A 23,520-nucleotide genomic window follows, 5' to 3' on the forward strand; every position below is an offset into this window, starting at 1 on the left:
TGGTTTTCTAATGTCTCCTATATAGAGAGGCTGGGAGTGCTGGGGTGGGGTGTTGGGGGATAGTAGGAGAGAAACAGGGACCATAGGTGGTGGGAAATGTACACTGGTGGTGGGGTGGGTGCTGGGTCATTGTATGACTGAAACCCAATTATAAACACTCTTTGTAATGGTCTATCTTATGGATATTCAATTAAAAAGATTAAAAAAATAAGTATTGTGGAGTTCATGCCCAATTCAATCAGCTTAACCAATGGCTGAATAAATAGCAGAACTTCTACCTTTAAAAAAAAAAGGCGTGTGGTTTCCTCAGGTATTTTAAATAATGCTAAAAATTCTCCTTGTTGGAGCCTAAGTATCATAATCTTCTGAGTTCTTTTCAAAACTCCTCTTCGTCTACAAATAGTTTTGGCTCTGCATAATACACAATGTCCTGCAGTGCAGAAATACTCTGGTCACAGATTCACTTTACTGGATTTATGTCTTCAAAACCAACAGCAAGAAAGTAGATAAAGGACCAAACATGATGGCCTTTCAGTATCTGTATTGCAAACCATAATGCCCCAAAGTGGAGAGAGTAAGAGGAAAATTGTCTACCATAGAGGCAGGGGAGGGGGAGGGGGAGGATGGGGGGGTGGTATACTGGGGACGTTGGCAGAGGAAAATGTACACTGGTGGCGGAATGGGTGTTTGAACATTATATGACTGAAATTCAAACATGAAAACTTTGGGGCTGGAAGAATAGCACAGTGGGTAGGGCATTTGCCTTGCATGTGGCCAACCCAGCTTCAATTTCCAGCATCCCATATGGTGCCCCCAAGCACCGTCAGGAGTAATTCTTTAGTGCAGAGCCAGGAGTAACCCCTGTGCATCGCAGGGCGACCTCCCCCCCCCCAAAAAAAAAAAGAAAAGATGAAAGCTTTGTAACTATATCTCAGGGTGAAAAAAAAAAAAACCCTCCAGCAAGAAATATCCTCATACACCCGCCTGAAAATCACACCCCCAGCCGCCAGGGGCCGCGCCGGCCCGTGGTCAGAACCGGAAGTGAAGCTGGCCTCGCTCGCCTCTCGGTGTTTCCGCTGGCCTCCGCCGCGCTCCGCGCGCTCTTTACGTCTGATCCCAGGGAGGCGGCGTTTCCGGCCATTCATCCTCCCTGCCCGCCGGTCCCCGCTTGCTGGCCTCGGAGCGCTAGAGGACCGAAAGGGCCACGGCGCCGCTACCATGAAGCTCGTGAGGTGAGGAGGCGGCTTTGGAGGGCCCCGCGGGGCCGGGGAGGGAGGCTCCTGGCGCGGGCGGGAGGCCGGGCGGGCGCGGGAGGCCGGAGCCGCGTGCGCGCGGCCTGCTAACCGCCCCCGGCGCCCGCTCGCGCCCATCTTGGCCGCGCCGCTGCCGGAGCCCGCCCTCCCGGCTCCCTCGTCGCCCACTGCGGTTCCGGGGCGGAGAAGGGCCCCGGTCTGGGCACGCGCTCCGGAGCTGCCCTGTGCACTAGGCGCGCTTCAAGGGACGCAGCTTTCACTGCGCAGCCGACGTTGCAGTTAAAGCCGGTTTCATCTGGCAATAGTGGAACTCGTTTCCCGCCTGTTTCCCATCGGGAGTGGACTAACGACGTCGAACGGGCGCATTTGCCCCAAACCCAGTACTTCTGGACTCCCTAGGCTTAAGGTTATCGGACCTGTGTTTCCTGTTTGAGTCGAGTTAGGAAATAGCACGGAGTGGTCCCCGGCACCCCGTTTGTGGACGGCTGCACGGGTGATTGACGTCTCTCCTTCCCCGCCCCCGCCGCCGCTTGCACCGGGTCGGTCCTGGAGCCTGCTGGAAACTTAGTTGGCTGGGACAGCGGTCACTGACCAACCCGTAGTTCTGGGTTTCTGTCTTGTCGGTTTCCGTTCAGTGAGGGCTGACCCGGACATCCATTTCTAGCGTGTTTGCAATCATGCCCAAGGAAGGGTTTGCAAAGAAGGCACTTTAGGTGAACGTGCTTGCCGTTACTTGAAACGCATCTTTAGACGAAAACGCGCATCGACAGGGCGGTTTTGCAAGTTCTCGCCATCTGTCATTTTGGAGCTATTTCTGGTTAAGTTTTATGTATGCTCTTTTAAGTTTGTACCATTTATTTCCATTTATTCAAGTGGGAGGACACACCCGCAGTGCCCAGGCCTGACCGGGCTCAAGGGGCCGTTTGGGGTGCTGGGAATAGAAACATCTTACCCATTGTGCTGTATCTCTCTGGCCTGTTTGATTTTACCTCTTCATCCTGGTTAGATAGATTGCCAGCTTTTGACCATTTTTTTCCCCCCACCCGAAGGAAGTATTGCACTATCAAATGCTCCTTGTTTGGGTACTGAAGGATATGTTATCTGAATATTTGGATACCTAAATTTCAGTAAGAATTCGGGTAGTAAAAGGTTCATCAGAAAATAATTGAATCTGTGTAGTTCCTAAGCTCTGGTAACGTTTCTCCCCGCAATTGACAATTACCGTTCTGTCTTATTGGAAGTAGATGTTCAGCCCCTTGCTTTAATTTTTTTTTCCCACCTACTGAAGTAGCTTATCTCAAAGTAGAAGCAGTTTGGTGGAGAAATTTAGACATTCCTATTACCCAAACATGTGAAATACTATCAAGACCTCAGAAAATTCTAACAAGCCCTTCTCAGTTCTTGGACAAAGGCATGCCACCTCTTCCTAATGAAATTTCATTTTGATTGTGTTGGATTTTGAGGGGAGCAGGGCCCCTCCCCCACCCAAACCACTGAGAGGGATGCTCAGGACCTAGTTCTGGCTCTGCTCAGGGATCTCCTGGTGAGGATTAAACCTGGGTCTGCTGCTGCAAGGCAAGCAAGCACTTTCCTGTTCTCTAACACCCACACTCCCCCACCCCCGATTTGTTCATTTTCTCTAACTTTCAAGATCACTTGATCACTTGACATCCCCTTACTCATCGATTTGCTCTAGTGAGCGCCAGTAACGTCTCCATTCATCCCTGTCGCATGCTAGTGTAGCCCAATGGCGCCTGCTCGTACTAGGACCATGAAGAGCCTAACTTTTAAGACGTTTCGTTTATTTTTGATTTGGGGCTACACCCTGAAGTGCTCTGGGTTTACTCCTTGGCTCTGTGCTCAGGAATCACTGAACCTGGCACAGTTGTTAACTGTGTCGTTGTTAATTGTTAACTGTAGTCTTGTTACATTCCTAACAATTGATTTTTTATAAATGATAGTTTCTATTACTGTTCCTTTGTAAATGTTTAGGATTTTCTTGAAGGAGAGTTGAGCTTATTGTGTAGATTTTCAGTAGGAATTTACATAGATATCATTGGTAGAAGGTTTATGCCATCTGTCATCCTCTTGAGTTGGAATTTTTTGAATGTTAAAAGGTGAAAATGTTATTCCTGTTTCTAGATTTTTGATGAAGTTGAGTCATGAAACTGTAACCATCGAGTTAAAGAATGGAACTCAGGTTCATGGAACGATTACAGGTATGGAGTTTGAGATAACTTTTATAACACCTTTTAAATTAAAAAGAATGTGGTGGACCTCACCTCAGCAGTACTGTTGTGAAGTACCATGTAATGCTAGGGATCAAACCCAGGACCTCATACATGCAAGGCACACCCTCTAGCACTTGTGCAACATCCCTGTTTCCTAAAAATGCCTATTTTCTTTTTCTTTTTTTTTGGGGGGGGGGGAAGAGGGCTCCCAGTCCCTGTCTGGAGGCCCCTCCCAACAAGTTTTTAGCTAAACAAGGTTTACAGTTAAATGTGAGTACCGAGAATTCAGTACTGGAGCCTCCAGAGAAACACCAGGTGATGCTTGGAGAACCATGTGGTACCAGGGATTGAACCCGGATTGGCTATGTGTAAGGGATGAGCCACAATCTCAATTCTATCTCTCTAGTTCCTTGAACATCTTTTATTTTTGTTTTTGGGTCACACCTACTAAAGTTCAGGGCTTACCTCTGCCTCAGTCTGTGCTCAGGAATCATTCCTGGCAGGCTCAGGAGCCATATGCGGTGCCAAGAATTTAACCTGGGTTATCCGAATGCAAGGCAAGTACCCTACTCATTGGACTATATCTCTCCAGCTCCTAGAACATCCTTTTTTGATTGGTTTTTGGGCTATACCTAACAGTGCTCAGGGTTTATTTCTTGTGTGCAGGGATCTCCCCTGGTGGGGAGTAGGGGACCATATGTACAAGATAAGCACCCTACATGTTCTTCCTCTCTGGCCCCTGGAATATTTTCTTGCCATTTTATGTGTCTCTTTCAGTGACAACTACGTTTGGGTGTTTTGTAGGGTTGGTTTGGTTTTTTTTGGGGGGGGGGGTTGTTTGTTTTTGTATTTGGGGACCACAGACCACAGCTGGATGCTCAGACCTCACTCTTGGCTTTGTGCTCAGGTGTTCATACCTGATGAGTTCAGAGGAGCACTTGGTGTGCTGGGGATCAAACCTGGGTTAGCCACATGCGAGGCAAGTTGTAATATTTTCTGGCTCCTTGTATGGTTTGTTTTATATTTAAGGTTACTAGTCCTTGACTGATATAGCTGTTCCCTTCCTAAATTACAGAATTGCTATAAATTTAACTAGCCAACAGATAGAAAATGCTGTGTTATCATCTGATTCCTTGCTGAGATATTTATTTTTGAGTTTGGGTCCTTACTTGATGGTGATCCTCCCAGCTCAGTACTCCAGGGTCACTCTTGCTAGTGCTCTTGATGTATAAGTGCTGAGGCCAGATCTTGGCCTCCTGCAGTGCAAAACATACACTCAGCCTGTTAGTTTTTTTCTTTAACCCCGTCTCAGAAATACTTAATCTTGGTTGTGGTTTTGTGTGTGTGTGTGTGTGTGTGTGTGTGTTGTTTGTTTTTTGTTGTTTTTTTTTTTCTTTTTGGTGGGGGGGTGTCACACCCAGCAATGCTCAGGGGTTATGGGGGACCATATGGATTGCCGGGAATTGAACTCTTAAACTCAGGTTGCCTGTGTGCAAGGCAAATACCCTCCCCGCTGTACTATTGCTCCAGCCCCAAACTTGGTTTTATTTTAAGTAAAATGAAAATTTTTTATAAAAAATATTTATGGGGGCTGGAGAGATAGCACAGCAGATAGGGCGTTTGCCTTGCACGCAGCCGACCCAGGTTCGATTCCCAGCGTCCCATATGGTCCCCTGAGCACCGCCAGGGTTGATTCCTGAGTGCAGAGCCAGGAGTAACCCCTGTGCATCCCCGGGTGTGATCCAGAAAGCAAAAAAAATATATATATGAACAAATTTGTTAAATTGCAAATAATATTTTAATTATAATAAGCTTTCAAATATTTCAAATTTTGTGGCTTGGGTAGTTAAAAATAGTGTTAAAGAGTTAAAGATTACAGTATTGATATAAAAATTGCCACAGCCAACCACCACTAAAGTGGCCCAGATGGTCTACCACTCTCCGGTTACCTCTAGACTGGTCCTTTTCCCCCCCTTCCCTCAGTCTTTGGTAGCTTAGTTTTGTGTTTTGTATTATGTTATGGTTTGTCGCTGTTCAATACATCTATTCTCTTGTTTGTCTCAGAGTCTCCTAATAGCCAAAGCAATTCTAAAAAAATAGAAGATATTGCATTTTCTGGCTTTAAAATTAGACTATAAAGCTATAGTAATCAAAACTGCAGAACTAAGATAAACTCTCAAGTTACTGGAATAGAATTAAGAACCCTAAGATAACCCTCAGATTTCTGGACAATTCATCTATGAAAAGGGTGCTGAGTATGTGAAGTAGAGCAGGAAAAGCCTCTGCAAAATATTATTGGTATGAGTGAGATAGCTATACAGTGGGTGAGGTGTATCTGAAGTATGTGGCTGATCCCGATTCAATCCCTGGCACCCCGTCTGGTTCCCTGAACTGCACCCAAGAGTGACCCCTGAGCTCAGAGCTAGAAGTAGGGCCTTAGTGCTGTAGGGTTTGCATCCCCACCCTGTGCTGTTGGGAAAACTGGATATGTTTGGGGAGGGGGGGCACAAACTATTTCACTCCACAAAAGTTAACTCTTAAGTGGATTAAACGTTAAAAAAAAATTAATGTGCAGGAACCAGAGAGATAGTACCCGGATTTTGTTTCTTGGTACGCGACTGACATAGGTTCAATCCCTGCCACTTGGTTCCCTGAGCATAGGTGGGTGCGGCCATACCAGCTTGTCTGAGAAATCCAAGAGAAAACTACTGTTGAACTAATGTTATTTGTGAATATAGACAAATAGCAACTGAAGTGGAAGAATATCAGTATAGTGTAAAATTTGGTATTGTCATAAAATTCTGCGCGCAGACCAGGGATATGAGAAAAGTAGTAGTGTACATGCCTAGCATCTGCATGACCCTGAATTTGATACCTGACATCACTTGGTTTTCTAAAACACTTCCCATTAGGACCCTGAGAAAAAGTTGTTGGAGGTAGCCAATTTAAAAGCAGCAGCTTGGGGACAGCGGTAGTACAGTGGGTTGGGTGTTTGCCTTGCTCATGGCCAACCTGGGTTCAATCCCTGGCATCCTATCTGCTTCTCCAAGCACCGCCAGTAGTAATCTTGAGCGTCACCAGGTCTGATCCAAAAAGTCAAAAAAAAAAATCTAAAAATATTTTTTTAAAGGGTGCAGCTTGGGTACATCAGATAGGGTACTTGCCTGGCATGTGGGCCGATCAAGACTCAGTCCCTATTTGCCCTATATTCACCAGAGTCCTCTTGATATAAGCCATGAGCAATTAGCCAGGAGTAAGCCCTGAGTTCCCCCTGCTGTGGCCTAGAAACAATGACTTGATCAAAGTACTAAGCAAAGCAGTAATACTTTGGACAGGGCTTTGGGTCACTCTCACTCTACTGTGGGTCCTTCCCAGTAGTGTTCAGGGAACAATGTGTGGAGCTTGGCTGCATCTAAGGCAAGTGTCAACAATATACTATCTCTGCCCAAAAAATTTGTTTTGTTTTGAGGGCCGCATCCAGCGTGTTTAAGGTTTACTACTGGCAGTGCTCAGGGTACCATATAGGTTCGGTGATCTAACCTGGGTCGACCACATACAAGGCAAGTGCTGTAAGAGCTGTACTAATACTCCAGCCCTGCCCAGTTTTTTTAAGCACAGTTTAAAATGCCTGTGAAGGGTTAAAATGCTTGCCTTTCCTCCCTCATTTGAATCCAAGACCCTGCAGTATGGTTTCTTAAGCACTCCAAGAGCTCATTTCTGAGCACAAAATCCAGGAAGAGCCTGTGTTACCTCCCTCCTCTATTCACACCCCTCCAAAAAAAAAATAATCAATGTTTAAATTTTTAATAATAGACACCATTGAAATAGTTCAGGAGCTCAGACTCTTTCCTTGCATGTAGCCGACCTGTTTGAATAGACACTATTTAAATATTATAGAAGCTCAGACTCTTTCCTTGCATGTAGCTGACCTGTTTGATGCTCTCCTCAGTATAGATTGGCATAGCCCCTTAAAATACTTTTTCTTGAAAAATAAAAAAAGTACATAGGATGAGACTGGAGAGAGAGTGCAGTGGGTAGTGCGCTTCCCTTGCATGCGTTCAACCCAGGTTTGATACCTGGAAGCCCATAAGATTCCTTGAGCACAACCAGCAGTAATTCCTGAGTGCAGAGGTAGGAGTAGCCCCTGAGCATCACTGAGTGTGGCCCGAAAACCAAAGCAAAAGTACACAGGATTATAATTTTTGTATAGAATGGTATTTTTAAAAAAAAACAGTTTGGGGGGGCCACACCTTGCTGTGCTGGGGGCTTACTCTCCTGGCTCTGTGCTCAGTAATCGTCCAGTCCCAATTTACTCCCCAGTACTTCATGGTTTCCTGAGCTCCACTAGGTGTGACTCCTAACTCCCTCCCCAAAGGGGACAAAAGGATAGCTTGGTGAAGCGGTATAATAAGTGTACTGGAATGCAGGGGGTTTTTTGTTTGTTTTTTGCTTTTTGGGTCACACCTGGCAATGCACAGGGGCTGCTCCTGGCTTTGCACTCAGGAATTACTCCTAGCAATGCTCTGGGGACCATATGGGATGCTGGGGATCGATCCCGGATTGGCCCCGTCCTACCCACTGTGCTATTGCTCCAGCCCTGGAGTGCAGGCTTTACATGCAGAGTCTTGGGTTTGATCCTTGGTACACATGTTCCCCTGAGCACTGAGTCTGGAGTAGTCTCCGACCGAGTACTGTCAGATATGGCCCAAAAATCAGAGTTTTTTTTTTTTTTAAGTGATATGATGGGAAAATACAGACAATAAGCTATGTGGTCTGGACATTGGAATGGAGGCCTGTGTGTGCCGGTTCCTCTGGCTCACTGCATTCACACACCTAATTGCAAGGGAAGACTTCTGAGACTTTCTTAGTCCTTACTTTCTAATAATTACTGCTTTCTTCTCTACAGGTGTAGATGTCAGCATGAATACGCATCTTAAGGCTGTGAAAATGACCCTGAAGAACAGAGAACCTGTACAGCTAGAAACACTGAGTATTCGAGGAAATAACATTCGATACTTTATTCTGCCAGACAGCTTACCTCTGGATACACTACTTGTGGATGTTGAACCCAAGGTGAAATCTAAGAAGAGGGAAGCTGGTAAGTTTGATGGGTACAGCTTCTGTTTAAATAGGTGTGATTTGGGACCATTTGGGGTGCCAGGGATCAAACCCAGGTCTGCACATGAAAGGCAGGTACCCGGCCCATTGTATTTCTTTTGGGGCCCCACACAGCATGCTCAGGGGTTACTCCTGGTTGTGCATTCAGGAATCACCTGGTAATGCTCAGGAGACCCTATTGGATTCTGCAGATCAAACCTGGGTTGGCTGCGTGCAAGGCAAGTGCTCTACTTGCTGAACTATCACTCTGGTCCCTCTATGCTTAATCTTTAACGTGTGTGTGTGTGTGTGTGTGTGTGTGTGTGTGTGTGTGTGTAAGGAACTTTTCTGGGTTTTTTCCCCCCCTCCAGTCCATATCCATTGGTTCTTAGGGCTTTCTCCTGACTCGGCATCAATCCTGATAGTGCTTGAGGGATCATATGTCGGATGCCAGGCATCAAAATCTGGGGTCAATTGTGTATAAGACCAGCATCTTACAGCCTCTCTGGCCTGTCCTTTTTGTTCTGGCCCTTTTTGTTGATTTAACAATCTTATGTTTTGATTATTGGGTGGCGGGGTATGTGTGTCTGTGTCTCTGTGTCTGTGTGTCGGGGCCCTAACAAGTTCTGGGAAGAAAGGAGGGTAGGCTCTGTAGTGATGGGTCCTATTATATAGGTTGTTTGAAAACTGAGTTGACTAGGGCTAGATTTCATTTCAATCCATTTTTTTTCTAGTCTTATTACTGAAATCAGTGAAGTCTAGTCCTGTGGAATATGACTGATTTAAACTCCACTCGTAATTTAATATTTTTAACTGTCTCAAGATTTAAATTCATACGGGAGATAAGTGCTATGTCATTTGGGTAGCCAAATAGTTAGAATAACCAAGAAACAGTCACATTTAAAAATAGACTGTATTCAAAGCTGTCACTTTAATTGAATCAAATGGCTTACAGGTCTGAAGAAGAATGCAGTTGCAAGAATTTAGATTTTCTTGGCTTTGTTTTTTGTTAGTTATGGTTTTGGTTTTTGGGGGCCATACCTGTTGTGTTCAGGGCTTACTCCTTATTCTGCTCAGGGATCTCTCCTGGTAGGGTTTGGGTACCTCATGAGGTGCTGGGTAACAGAGTCAGTCAGCTGAGTGCAAGACACGTGCCTGCTGTCTGTGCTATCTCACTGTACTCTCTCTCTGACTTTACATTGCTTGGATTCTATTCATGAACTGCATGTCATGTGTTCATTGATGTCGTGTTCATTGATATTTTCTGGGATGGAGAGTGTTCATTACTGTTTTGTATCATTTGTATTTCATTTAGTGGTGGATTTGGGACATAGAAGACTTTAATTTTTTTTTCTTTTTGGGTTACACCCAGCGATGCGCAGGGGCTGTTCCGGGCTCTGTGCTCAGGTATTACTCCTGGCAGTGCTCAGGGGACCATATGGAATGCTGGGGATCGAACCCGGGTTTACCATGTGCAAGGCAAACACCCTACCCACTGTGCTATAGCTCTGGCCCCCCAATTTTTTTTTAATTTTAAAAATTTAAAAGCTGTTTTAGCTCATTCTAGTCGTGTTTGATGGTAACTCCTGGCATATTTGGAGGACCATTTGGTGCCAGGGATCAAACCTAGGCCTCCCATGTGCAAAGCATCTTATGTGCTTAGTGCAGCAGGTGGGGCATTTGTTTTGTATGTAGTGGTCCTCAAAACCATAAGCTCTCCTGAGTACCTCTTGGGAGTAGCCCTCAGCACCACAAGTATTCCTCTCCCCCGCTCCCCCAAAATGGTGAATTTGACAGTAAATTCACATAAAACCAAGTCTTTATCTTTGGTCCAGCAGTTTTTGTTTGGTTTGGTTTTGGGTCCACATCTGGTTATGCTCAGGGGACCATATGGTTGCCGGGGATCAAACCCAGGATGGCTTTGTGCAAGACAAGTGTCTTGCTGTACTATCTGTACTGCTGTACTATCACCCCTTCCCTAGTCCAGCAGTCTTTTCTTATATAATATGTGTTGGGAGCAGTTAGTCTGAAGAAACAGAATTTAAAGTTTCTTTGCTGTGGGTGCTATTTGTGGCAAATTAACAGTATAGAGAACTTATCTTGCTTTGTTTCTTTTTCAGTTGCAGGAAGAGGTCGTGGCCGAGGAAGAGGAAGAGGGCGTGGCCGGGGCAGAGGAAGAGGGGGTCCTAGGCGATAATGTCTCTCAAAATTATTGCTCCAAAGTGATATGTGATTTGGGATATTTTTTTTGTACAGGTTTTGTGTGTTTATGTCAGTTTTTAATAAACATAAGTGTGGGGAAAATTGTCTATTGGCTATCAAATTGAGTCTTGGTAGTTCATAAAGAGTCCTGGTATTAGCCTAGGAAGAGCTAAGCAGCCTCCGAATAAAGGGTGTGTGTGTGTGTGTGTGTGTGTGTGTGTGTGTGCGCGCGCGCGCACGCGCACTCGGGGGAATTACTCCTGGCGGTGTTTGGGAGACCATATGGGTGGAATGCCAGGGATCAAACCCTGTTAGGCTGTGTGAAGGTGTATTATCTCTCACCCCAGAATAACTCAATTCTTAGGTCAAGCTTTTAGGTTTGGTTTTGTTGTAACTAAAAATTTTTCTTTTTGGGGCTGGAATAGTACAGTGGGGAGGGCTTTTGCCTTGCACACATCCAACTTGGGTTTGATCTCGCCAGATGTGACTCAAAAAATCAAAAAAGTTTTGGTTGTGTGTGCATATATAGAGAGAATATATACCTTTTTATCTCACATGCACAAAAATTGGGTGTTTTGGTTTGGTTTCAGGGTCACACCCAACTCAGGGGTTACTCCTGGGTCAGCACTGAGGAATTACTCCTGGCAGTGCTCAGGGGACCATATGGGATGCTGGGGATTGAACCCTGGTTTGCCAGATGAAGACAAACACCCTATCCGCTGGCTGTACTATTGCTCCAGCTCCAAAATTGTGTTTTATTTTTACTCCATTCTATGGAGCAGATGAAATGAGTACTATTTGATACTTCAGTTACTAAAGGCCTATGGAGATTTTTCTCCTGGGTTTTGGTCCATGAAGTCTTAGGTACTTGGTGAAATGTAACTGTCACCTTTTTTTAATTGGTTTTTTATTTCGTCACAGTGAAATTGCAAAGTTAAATCTAACTGGGTTTCAATACCAATCCCTTCACCAGTGTCCACTTCCCTCCACCAAGTGGTTATTACCTTCTAAGTTGCTTTTCATATCTTCTAAGTTGCTTTTCATGCTTTTTGGTTTTTTGTTAAGTAGGATCTCAATGGAACACTTTTATAGTCTCCTGATTTAAAACACTTTGAAAGACCACCAGATTTTCCCATGTGAGCAGTACTGATGCCTGTTAATAAGGATGTGCTTGTCAGTGGTTCTGTTACCAAATACTTTCACAAAGAACACTTAAAAACGGAAGGAAAAAGTAGAACAGTGAGCTCAAAGGGTTAGAGCACATGCCTACTTGGGTCCCAAGTACTTCATGGTCTCAAAGACTGTTGAAATCAAAAACAAAGTAGTCCAGAGCAGGTACAGTGGGTAGGGAGCTTTCCGTGCTTGTCACAGACTAAGGTTCTGTCCCCAGCACCCCACATGGTCCCCTGAGCCCTCTAGGAGTGATCTACTTCCGCCCCCCCCAAAAAAAAACTATATAAAGGATAAAAGATTTATTTTAATCAACAGCAAAAATGGTAGTCTTACCCATTGTTAACAAGCTTGGTTTGGTTTTAGTTTGGGAACCACACCACCACTGCTCAAGACATACTCTTGACTGAGCTCAAGACCGTGGGGTGCTGGAAATTAAGCTCCGGTCTGTCACTTACAAGACTAGTGCCCCCACCTGTTACACTATCTCCAGCCTTTGGTGATGCGTTTTTAAATTACTTTGATGACGGGAGAAGTGAATTTGCATTTTGATCTAATCATACACATGGGTTTATTTTTTATTTTATTTTATTTTATTTTTTTTGCTGTTTGGATCACACCTTGCGACGCACAGGGGTTACTCCTGGCTCTGCACTCAGAAATTAGTCCTGGTAGTGCTCAGGGAACCATATGGGATGCTGGGAATTAAACCTGGGTCGGCAGCAATTTGCATTGCAAAGCAAATGCCCTACATGCTGTGCTATTGCTCCAGCCCCGCACATGAGTTTTATTACATATTTTAATAAAATTTACCCCCCAATAAGAAAATATTTTTTGTAAAAATGTAACCTGAAAAAGACTCAAGGGTTATATAAGTCCATAACAGCATGATTATTTTTGTGGCATATGCGTGTCACTGCATCTCTTCTGTGATCTGTTCTAGTGAGCTCAGGAAAGCGAGGAAGCCCAAGAGGAGATTTTAAGCAGGCAAACCAGAAAGACTTGCAATAGTAGTGAATAATCATAAATTGACTTCTGTCTTCATGGAACTTACAGAATAAAAGGGAAGCTGAGTTAAATAAACTTCATACTGTGTGTTCTCTGAAGATACAGTGTTTTATGTTGGATTTCAAGGCTGCATATTGGCAGATTGATTTATTATTTATTTTTTGCTTTTTTGGGGGGGTCACACCCGGTGATGCACAGGGGTTTCTCCTGGCTCTGCACTCTTGGCAGTGCTCAGGGGACCATATGGGATGCTGAGAATCGAACCTGGGTCGGCCGCATGCAAGGCAAATGCCCTACCCGCTGTGCTATCTCTCCAGCCCCAGACTGATTTTTTTAAACAGTTTTTTTTTTTTTTTTTGCATTTGGTCATACTCAGTGATGCTCAGGAGTTACTCCCGGCGGTGACCATATGAGAGGTCAGAGATCGAACCTGGGTCAGCAACATGCATGGCAAATAATTAGGCCTATCTGCTGTAGTATCACTCCGGCCCTTAAATAGATATTTAACTAAACTGTTTTATGAAAGGACTGAGATGGAAATGGAGGGGATAATAGGGATATTGGTGGTGGAAAGCTTGCACGAGTGGAGTGATGGGTGATCCATCATTGTATAGCTGAATATCAAACATGAAACTATGTAACTGTCTCACTGTGGCTCATGCTTCTGGACTGTGAATTAAGCTATGGCCCTGTGCCACCCCAGGGGGGGGAAGGACGTTCTTCTTTCCGCCTTCTGTCCCTCTGTGGCATGGTGATCGCCATCTTTCAGAGCCTGTTGGACTGAGAGAAATGAGTTTGCAGTGACAAAACACATAGGGCCTCACAGGGTGGAGGCTGGAACCGGCCCTTCTCCCTGCCCCAATGAGACCCCCTGTTGCCGCCCACGAATGGCTCCTCCAGCTCCTGAATGGCCACAATCCCCGAGGCACACAAACCAATCTCGAAACCCAGTGGCTTCTGGCAGAAATCCCTTTGGATTTTATTACTAAAATATCAGAAATCCAAAAATGCGTGGCTGCACGACATCATATGCTCTTCATTATCAGCAATAGAAAACAAATTATCTAATGATGCCTTCTTGGCAGGTTTGAATGTTGGAAAATTCCAAATAATAATGGTAGGTCTTCTGTCAAAAAATTGAATGTAATCAAAGTAAAGTGGAAATCATCTGCCACACTGGCGGGAGGGTGGGGTGGGGTGGGGGATATACTGGGGTTCTTGGTGATGGAAAAATGTGCACTGGTGCAGGAATGGGTTCATTGTATGACTGAAACTTAAACCTGAAAGCCTTATAACTATTCTCACGGTGATTCAATTAAAAAAAAATAAATTGTTTTATGAATTTCACACTACCAACACCTAGATGTAGGACTGAAATCTCAGTGGGTACTGAGATTATTCCACTAGAGGTCATTATTTCACTTTTATTTGAAAAACTGAAGAAAAACTGAACTGATTGCTATTATGTTGAAAGCACTGTATGATTATTGAAAACATGAGGTTAATATGTATTAAGTCTCTGGTCCTCAAATATCTAGGATCCCAATACTGTTGCATTGTACACACCTGATGTTTTAAGGTTTATATGTGATTTAATTTTTAAGCAGTTAAAAATTTTTCATGGTTATGACGTTTGATAATCTTTATTTAAATTCAGGGGCCATACTTAGTGGTCTCAGGGCTTATTCCTGGTTCTCCACTCAGGGCTCACTCCCCTGCAAGGCAAGGGCCCTACTCACTATATGTATCTCCAGCCCTAGAAAAGGTTTCTTTAATAACATGATAAAATGATTAAAATCCATCTTGAAGACGCTTTCCTAGAGACTTAAAATAGCAACAGAAAAATCTTACATTGGTTTCATTATTAAATGTGAAAAAACATTTTGATTTTTGGGGTCATACCTGGCAGTTCTTGGTGACTATCTCCTGTGCTTAAGGGTTGTTCTGGGGACCATGCTATGCTGGGTATTGAACCAATGTCAATAGTGTAGTCCTGTATTATCTACTGTGGGTAAAGCTCTTACCTTGTACATGGCTGACCCAGGTTTGGTCCTCAGAATGCTACATGGTCCCCTGAGCTTGGCATAGCCAGATATGACCCCAAAACAAAAAGCATGTACTATCTAGTCCTAAATGTGAAGATTCTTTTTTTTTGGTTTCGTTTTGTTTTCAGTTTTTGGGTCATACCTGGCGATGCTCAGGGGTTAAGTCCTGGCTCTGCACTAAGGAATTAGTACCGGAGGTACTGGGGTACCATATGGGATGCCAGGGATTGAACCCAGATTGGCCGCATGCAAGGCAAACACCCTACCTACTGTCCTATCACTCCAGCCCCTAAATGTGAAAATTCTTAGGAATTTACAAAAATGCTTTGTCTTTTTTCATGGTGAAGCAAATTTTTCTTTTCTTTTTTTTTAAATGAATCACTCTGAGGTACAGTTACACTCTTACAAACTTTTGTGCTTACATTTCAGTCATACAATGATCGAGTACCCATCCCTCCACCAATACCCATTCTTGGCCACAAATGTTCCCAGTATCCCTCCAATCACTCCCCCCAATTCATCATCCCCACCCCCCTGCCTCTGTGGCAGGCACATTCCCTTTTTTTTTTTTAATTTTATGAATACACCGTGAGATAGTTACAAGCTTTCATGTTTGGGTTACAATCACACAATGTTCTAGGGCACTTGGGTTGTTTCCAGATTTTGGCTATTGTGAACTGTGCTGCAATGAACATATAGGTACAGATGTCATTTCTACTGTGCTTTTTTGCATCCTCGGGATATATTCCCAGAAGTGGTATTGCAGGGTCATATGGAAGCTCAATTTCTAGTTTTTGAAGGACTGTCCATAATGTTTTCCAGAAGGGCTGGACTAGTGGACATTCCCACCAACAGTGAAATTCGAGTGTCCCTTTTTTCCCACATCCACGCCAGCACTGGTTGCTTTTGTTCTTTTGAATGTGTCAGGCACATTCCCTTTTATTCTCTCCTTTTTGATGTTGTGGTTTGCAATACAGGTATTAAGTGGCCATCATGTTCAGTCTGTAGTCTACTTTCAGCACACATCTATCCCAATCGGACCCTCCAAACATCCTTTACTTGGTGGTTCCTTCTTATCTGAGCTGCCTTTTCCCCCAGCATGCAAATTTGTTTTTATTTAACAAAATTGTTTAAAAAGATGTGAGAGGAAAGAAAGATGAAATATGTTCAAGCGTGAACACTCGTGGTGGAAAATGTACACGCTTGAAGAGCAAGCCAAAATACATTTTTTGTTGTTGTTTTTGGGCCACACCCAGCAATGGTCAAGGGTTATTACAGCTCTGCACAGGAATTCTTCATGATGGTGCTGGGGGACCATATGAGATACCAGAGATCGAACCTAGGTCGAACTGCATGCAAAAGTAATGTCTTACCCACTGTATTATTGCTCTGGCCCCAAAATACGATGCTTGGTCCTGGGCTGGAGCAATAGTATAGTGGGTAGGGTGTTTGCCTTGCAAGCAGCAAGCTTGGGTGGTTCAATCCCTGGTATCCCATATGCCATATGTACCCCGAGTGCCACTTGGAGTAATTCCTGAGTGCAGAGTCAGAAGTAACCCTTGAGCAACACTCTGTGAGAGCGATAGCACAGCGGTAGGGCGTTTGCCTTGCACACAGCCAAGATGGCCGACCGGAGTTCGATTCCTCCGCCCCTCTCGGAGAGCCTGGCAAGCTACCGAGAGTATCTCGCCCGCACGGCAGAGCCTGGCAAGCTCCCCGTGACGTATTCGATATGCCAAACACAGTAACAACAGTAAAAGCAAAAAAAAAAAAAAAAAAGCTTTTAAAAAGGATTAAAAAATTTGCTGTTTTCTGTGTAGGATAGGAACATTATGTGTATTTATCTGAACCACAATGTTGATAACTAGTTTGAAAGTTTTGTTCTTATTTTTGGTGTAAAGATTGATGATTCAGTTTATAAAAGAAAATCATCAAAAGTCTCTAGACGTCAAATGGAGTCGACGCTTATTGGTGGTAGTTGTGTAAATTGCTGCGAATACTGAACCATTTGTTCCTCAGAGACAATGTAATTAGATTCTGAATAGCATCGGAACACATTTTTATCAACAAGTTGGTGAATAACCTGTCCTCTGTGTTTCTGTTTAATGACATCTTATTTAATAGAGTTTGATTTTTATTGAATTCACAACCCAGCAACACTAGTTAAGGTCTGAACAAAGCTTTTCTTTTAGACATGTATTTTCTCCTAAAGGCATATCACAGCCATCTTGCACATAGACATATTCTGTTAATAGACCATTTTAAACAAAATCATCAGCAAAGAGCCCCAAACAAAAGGCTATGCACCAAGTAAACCGAAAGGATATTTATAGTTTCAGAGTGAAAGGAGACAGTGTTGCTTTGTTCATCTTTAGCAGGGAACATGTACGTCAGGTGACAAAATATTTGCCTCTGCATGTCCATGCATGACTGAAGAATCTTGAATGTTGATTTTGGAGTTAAATTTATTAAGTAGGCAGCTCCCCAAATGTGGAATCCATGAATCAAGTGACTTAACCATGCTTAACATATTTGGTAAGATTATAACAGAATGTTTTGGATTTTGTTACTAAGGGAATGTTACTCTATTTAAATTCTAACTTAAAAAAGTTCTAAATATAAGATTTTTTTTGGTTCTTTTCGGGGGCCTTACCTGGTGGTGTGGTAACATTGGGGTGGACATGGGGGGTGGTGAACAGACCTGGGTTGCTTATATTCATACTTGGGGTTTGATTTTTTATTTTGTAGTACCAGGAATTGAACTCTAGGCCTCACATATGCAAAGCTCTACTACTGATCTATATCCTTGACCTGGCATTTTTTAACTCATAAGATATCGTTTCCAAAGCTATGCTTGAAGGGGCTGGAGCAAGAGTACAGTGACTTAAGCGTTTGTCTTGCACATGGCCAACCCCGGTTTGATCCTTGGCACTCCATATGGTCCCCCAAGCACTGCCAGGAGTGATTCCTGAGTATTGCAGGATGTGGCACAAAAGCCAAAAACTAGTTTTGGCTAAAGGAAAATACCATTTCAGCTATGTTACTTGTAAAAACAACAGGTGTGTGTGTGTTAGCATGAAACATGGACATTTAAAGTTTGGCTAATGTAAAGCTTGCTGGGATTGAAGAGATAATGCAGGGGTAAGGCACTTGCCTTGCATATGGCTGGTCCCCATTCAATCTGATATCACGTGGCCCCTCAAGCACTGCCAAGGGTGATCTCTCTCTCTCTCTCTCTTTTTTTTTTTTTTGGGTCACCCCCGGTGAGGCACAGGGGTTACTCCTTGCTCTGCACTCAGGAGTTACTCCTGGCGGTGCTCAGGGGACCATATGGGATGCTGGGAATCGAACCCAAGTTGGCCGTGTGCAAGGCAAACGCCCTACCCACTATACTATTGCTCCAGCCCCAGTAGTGATCTCTGAGCACATGGTCAGGAGTAAGACCGAGACACAGCCTGGGTGAAAAAGTAAAGCTTCCTCGCAAAGTTTGAGTCGGCTCCACTATGCAGGTGAGTGCTCAACTATTTGTAGCATTTGTCAACTTCTCTACCATAGCAGTTTCAAACTATTCACCTGCTGTGAACTAGCTCACAACATGTCTAAAACTTTGCATTTATTTCCACTCGAACACAACTGTCTCCCCACATCAACATCTTGTCTCTGTTCATTTGTAGGCTCTGGCCGGTTCCCATTTTTTAATTTCCTGAACAAAATTTTCTTCAAATTGCTTATTTAGGGATTGCCTTTGTTCACATTCTCAATGTCACTGACTTTTACCCATCATGTTCCTGTCCTATTTTAGCCAGATGCAAAAAAAGGATACTTGCAAGGGTACAGATGGTTATGTTGACTCAGGCTAGAACATAGGACCAAACCTAGTGGTACTAAGGGATCACTCCTGAATGGCTTGGGGGACTATATGGAGTGCTGGGGATTGAATACTCTTTTGGTAGGTGGTTCACCCAGCTGTTTTCAGGGCTGACTCCTGACAGCTTAAGGTTCTCTCCTACTGGCGCTCAGGGGACCATCTGGGGTTCTGGGGGGTAGAACCTGGATCAGGGGCTGAAGGATAGTACAGCAGGTAGGATGCTTGCCTTGCATGCAGCTGACCTGAGTTCCATCCCCAGCACCCTTTGTGGTACTCGAGTCTGGCCCAAAAGCCAAACACAAAACAAAACCCGGTCCCTGGCATAAGAAGTCAAGCACCATACTATACTCACTCTTCAGCCTTCAAAACGTTTTTTTCTTGTATAGCATTTGGAAGTTGTTTAAATGTTTTTTTTTTGGTCAGCTTTTGGGAGCTACATTACTGAGAATGAGAGGAAACTGAGAGTATGTATTGGGGGTCCCAGGGTCGATGGCAACAGCCCAGAGGACAGTAACCTTTTTTTCTGTCTTTTAGGACACAACTGGACCTCTGAATACTTCTTTTAAAATAAAAGTTTTATTGAGACAATTTATAATTCAGTAACTTTATTTGTACATCCTTAGCCACACAATTTTAGAACATTTCAGTGCCCCCCCCAAAGAAATCCCCCCTAAGTCTTCACCCTTCAGTCCCCCCCTCGCTCCCCCATAGCTCTACAACCACCAATCTACTTTTCTGGCTGTAAACCTATTCTGGTCACTTCATAAAAATAGAATCAGTGTTTGGTCCTCTAGGATTGGTTTCATTTATAGTATTTTCAGGGTTCATCCAATTTGAAGCGTGTACATTATTTTTATTCCTGAGTAATATCCTGTTGTATGGATATAACATATTTATTCACTGGTTGATGGCATTTGGGTTATTTCTACATGGGGCTATAATGAGAAATACTATGAACATTCATGTTCATTCTTCTGTGAACATGTTTTCAATTTTCTTGTGTCTGCATAGGGATGGTGTGATGCCTGTATTTAAATTGAGGATCTGCAAAACTTTTTTTTAAGTGACTGCATAGGAGAGAACACAACAAGCTAAGTGCACACTTGGTATGCAGGAGGTCTGGGTTCAATCCTTGACTCCATATGGTCTCATAAGTTTAGAGTCAGGAGTAGCACCTAAGCAGATGTTTTATTTGTTTGTTAGTTTGTTTTTGTTGTTTCTTGGACCACACCTGGCGATGCTCAGGAGTTACTCCTGGCTCTGCACTCAGGAATTACCCCTAGTGGTGCTCAGGGGACCATATGGGATGCTGGGAATCAAACCCGGGTCGGCCACGTGCAAGGCAAACGCCCTACCCGCTGAGCTATCTCTCCAGCCCTCACCTAAGTAGATGTAACCCCCAAACAAAAACAAATGATAAAGTTGCATTATTTGACATTCTTTGCTGGAGAGAAAAAGGGTTCTAATACCATATCCTCACCAACATTTAATTGTTTATTTTTGGGGGGGGTGGTGTGAGGTGGGAGGGAGTTTGGCCTTACGGATCACACCAGCAATGCTCAGAAGTTAATCCTGATTCTGCTCAGGAATTACTCCTGGCTGTGCTCAGGGGACCATATAGGATGCTGGGAATCAAAGCTGCATCAGCTGCCATGCAAGGCAAATGCTCTGCCCGCTGTATATCGCTGCAGCCCCACCAACATTTAATTGTTATTTGACATTTGGATATTACTCTTCCTCTATTGCCATAACAGTAGGAAACAGTCCCCACATTGTTCCAAATTAAAGTGGCACCCTTAATTTCCTGAGAATGTTGCCTTATTTACTGTTGTTATTACCAACTATGGTTTTTGGGACTACAGCCAGTAGTGCTGAGGGCTGCTCTCAGGACTCACTCCTGGGATAGTCCGTATGGTCCTAGAGCTCTTTCATACAAAGGCTGTGCCCAGCACTTTGAGCCATCTCCCATATCCTAAGTTACTGGGGTTTTGTTTTGTTTTGTTTTCAATGCCTGTGACTGGACCTAGGTCCTCACAGAAAAAGGGCAAGTATTTGCCTTGTACGCTACTAACCCGTGTTCAATTCCTCCGCCCCTCTCAGAGAGCCCGGCAAGCTGCTGAGAGTATCTCGCCCACACAGCTAAGTCTGGCAAGCTACTTGTGACGTATTCGATATGCCAAAAGCAGCAACAAGTCTCACAATTTATCATGAGATGTTACTGGTGCCCGCTTGAGCAAATCGATGAACAACGGGAGGACAGTGCTACAGTGCTACTCTACTATTGAAGTCTATCCCTGGCAATACTGCTTCATTTATTTTTACTTTACATATGCTGCTATGCTTTAAAACATGACAGTGTGGGGCTGGAGAGATAGTCCAGTGGTTAAGGCCCTTGCCTTGCACGTGGTCAACACTGGGACTGATCTCTGAGCACAGCCACAAGTAACCCTGAACAGCACTAAGTGTGGCATCAAAACAAACATGACACACCTGCCTTAGGTTTACCTAAGGCTTCATACATGCAAAGCATGCACTCTATCACTGAAGTATATCCGCAGCCAAAATCTGACAGCCTTACATTACTAAACCCTCTAAGACAACATTTCTATTGCATAGAGTGAAGCACAGGAAAATTAGACAATTAGCATTTTAACCCATGTCATCACGGCACTACCTGACTGCCAGAGAAGACCATACCACACTGGGTCAGCTGGTCCTTCAGGAAGTAGGTGAGAAAACATCCAATATCTTGATGTCTGAAATAGGATTCTAACAAGCCATGTGCTTCCGGAAACAGAACCTCCATCAGCTCTTATTTCAAATCCTGCTCTAAGGTTATAATTGCCTCTTGTTGACTGGCAGCAGGGGAGAAGTAGGTTTCGGGCCATGGGAACTGCTAAGCAGCTCAGACCACAATTGTGTGGTCTTTACTATAAAAAGCCTTTTTAATGGCAAAGCTGGCCATTTGAGGACAAAGCTGTCCCTGAGTCTTCATACTAGGGTCTTGGGTTAATTTGATGCATTTGGGGGTGGCGGGAGGAGGGAGAGGGAATCAGCCTTTCTCTCCACGACAAGGAAACATTTTAATTCTAGAAGCCAAAATAAAATATTGGAAGGCAGAGATAAGAATTTCTAAAACAAACAAAAAAATTCTAAGACTAGATCTTCAGTTTCCTTTGACTCTTGATCTGTTTAGATGGGATTTAATGACCCTTCAGCCACTCTGTTTTCTGCAGAAAGAGCCTTCTAAATCAGGGGAATTCTGTAATTCCAGTAAAGATACAGGATTCAGTGTGGGGGTTGGGAGGGGTTTCCAACAAATCAAGTCACTTGCACATCTGCTTGTCCCAGACAGATCTGCAATTCTGTACCATTGGAGTCTGGGGTCTATTCTGCAATTTTGGGTTTTGAGCCAGGCCCTTGGCATTTACTTTCATTGGCTATTTCCTCATAACTGTCCACAATTAAAGCAGTTTGATATGGGTCACTCAGCAGAAATCAAGGCTACCCCAGACCTGATTGCTCCTGGCAGTGCTTAGAGAACAGCCAGGGATCCAACTCGAGCCTCAAATATAAAGCATATATATAGCCCATGGAACAATCCAACACCTAGAAAATAATTGAGGTGGGAGGGTGGTACTTAGGGACCACACCCAGCAGTGCTCAGGAGTCATTCCTGGCAATGGTCGGGGGATCAAAACAGGGGCTACATGCAAGGCAAATGCCTTGACCCCTGTACTATCTCTCTGACTGGAAAATTATTTATTTTGTTGGGTTTTTTTTTTTAGCCACACTGGTGGTGCTCAAGGCTTACCCAGGGCTGTCTATTCAGGGGTAATTCCTGGCAGTGCTTGGGAACCATGTGTCATACCAAGTATCAAACCTGGGTTGGCTGTACACAGATAAGCACCCTGTGTGCCTCTGTACTACCTCTCTGGCCCCATCCAAAAATAATTTTTACTTTATTGATTTTTTAAAACTTTTTGGGGAGGTCATTTTGGGAGAGTCATACCTGGCAGTGCTCAGTACTTATTCCTGGCTCTGTGCTCAGGGGTCACTCTTGGTGGTGCTTGGAGGACCATATGGAGTGCTGGGGAGTGAACTCAGATCAGCCTTGTGCAAGGTAGATGCCCTACTTGCTATATTACTACTCCACCCTGGAAAGTAATTTTTTATCTCATATGTTTTAAAAAATTTACTTTTTTAGGGGTCTGGAGCGATAGTACAGCTGGTTGTGCATTTGCCTTGCACACAGTCAACCCAGGTTCAACCGCTGGCATCCCATATGGTCCCTTGAATGCCTCCAGGAGTAATTCCTGAGTGCAGAGCCAGGAGCAACCCCTGATCATCACTGGGTGTGACCCAGAAAGCACAAAAAAAAAATTACTTTTTTGGTTTGGGGGCCACACCTGGTGGTGCTCAGGGCTTACTTCTGACTCTGCTCAGGGATCATTTCTGGTGATCCTCAGGGGCAAGTATGTGGTACCAAGGATTCAAACCACTGTCTCAGTTGACGCAGCGCATGCAAGGCAAATGCTTTACTTCCTGTACTATCTCTCCAGCCCCAGTTTCAATATTTCCTACCAATGAATTCATGAAATTATTACAAGTTACTTTCCAGGGACTACTTTCGATAGATAAAAAAT

The 23,520-nt window shown here is 44.0% G+C and overlaps 1 protein-coding gene across 1 annotated transcript; it reads left to right on the plus strand.

Annotated features, from left to right (window-relative positions):
- The first annotated feature begins 1,114 nt into the window (after positions 1-1,114).
- SNRPD1 (small nuclear ribonucleoprotein D1 polypeptide) lies at positions 1,115-10,890 on the plus strand. The gene is made up of 4 exons (XM_056138262.1): positions 1,115-1,232; positions 3,396-3,472; positions 8,391-8,582; positions 10,702-10,890. The coding sequence occupies exons 1-4, from the start codon at positions 1,219-1,221 to the stop codon at positions 10,776-10,778; spliced, it is 360 nt and encodes a 119-aa protein (XP_055994237.1). The 5' UTR covers positions 1,115-1,218; the 3' UTR covers positions 10,779-10,890.
- The last annotated feature ends 12,630 nt before the right edge of the window (positions 10,891-23,520 follow it).

The sequence above is a fragment of the Sorex fumeus genome, unplaced genomic scaffold (assembly GCF_029834395.1).
Source record: "Sorex fumeus unplaced genomic scaffold, SorFum_2.1 ptg000128l, whole genome shotgun sequence".
Lineage (NCBI taxonomy): Eukaryota > Metazoa > Chordata > Mammalia > Eulipotyphla > Soricidae > Sorex > Sorex fumeus.

Excerpts from the sequence above, each read along its gene's own strand:
- SNRPD1 (XM_056138262.1), top strand. Across the intron at positions 3,473-8,390 it reads GGTTCATGGAACGATTACAG|GTGTAGATGTCAGCATGAAT; the intron begins GTATGGAGTTTG and ends TCTTCTCTACAG. Across the intron at positions 8,583-10,701 it reads ATCTAAGAAGAGGGAAGCTG|TTGCAGGAAGAGGTCGTGGC; the intron begins GTAAGTTTGATG and ends TTTCTTTTTCAG.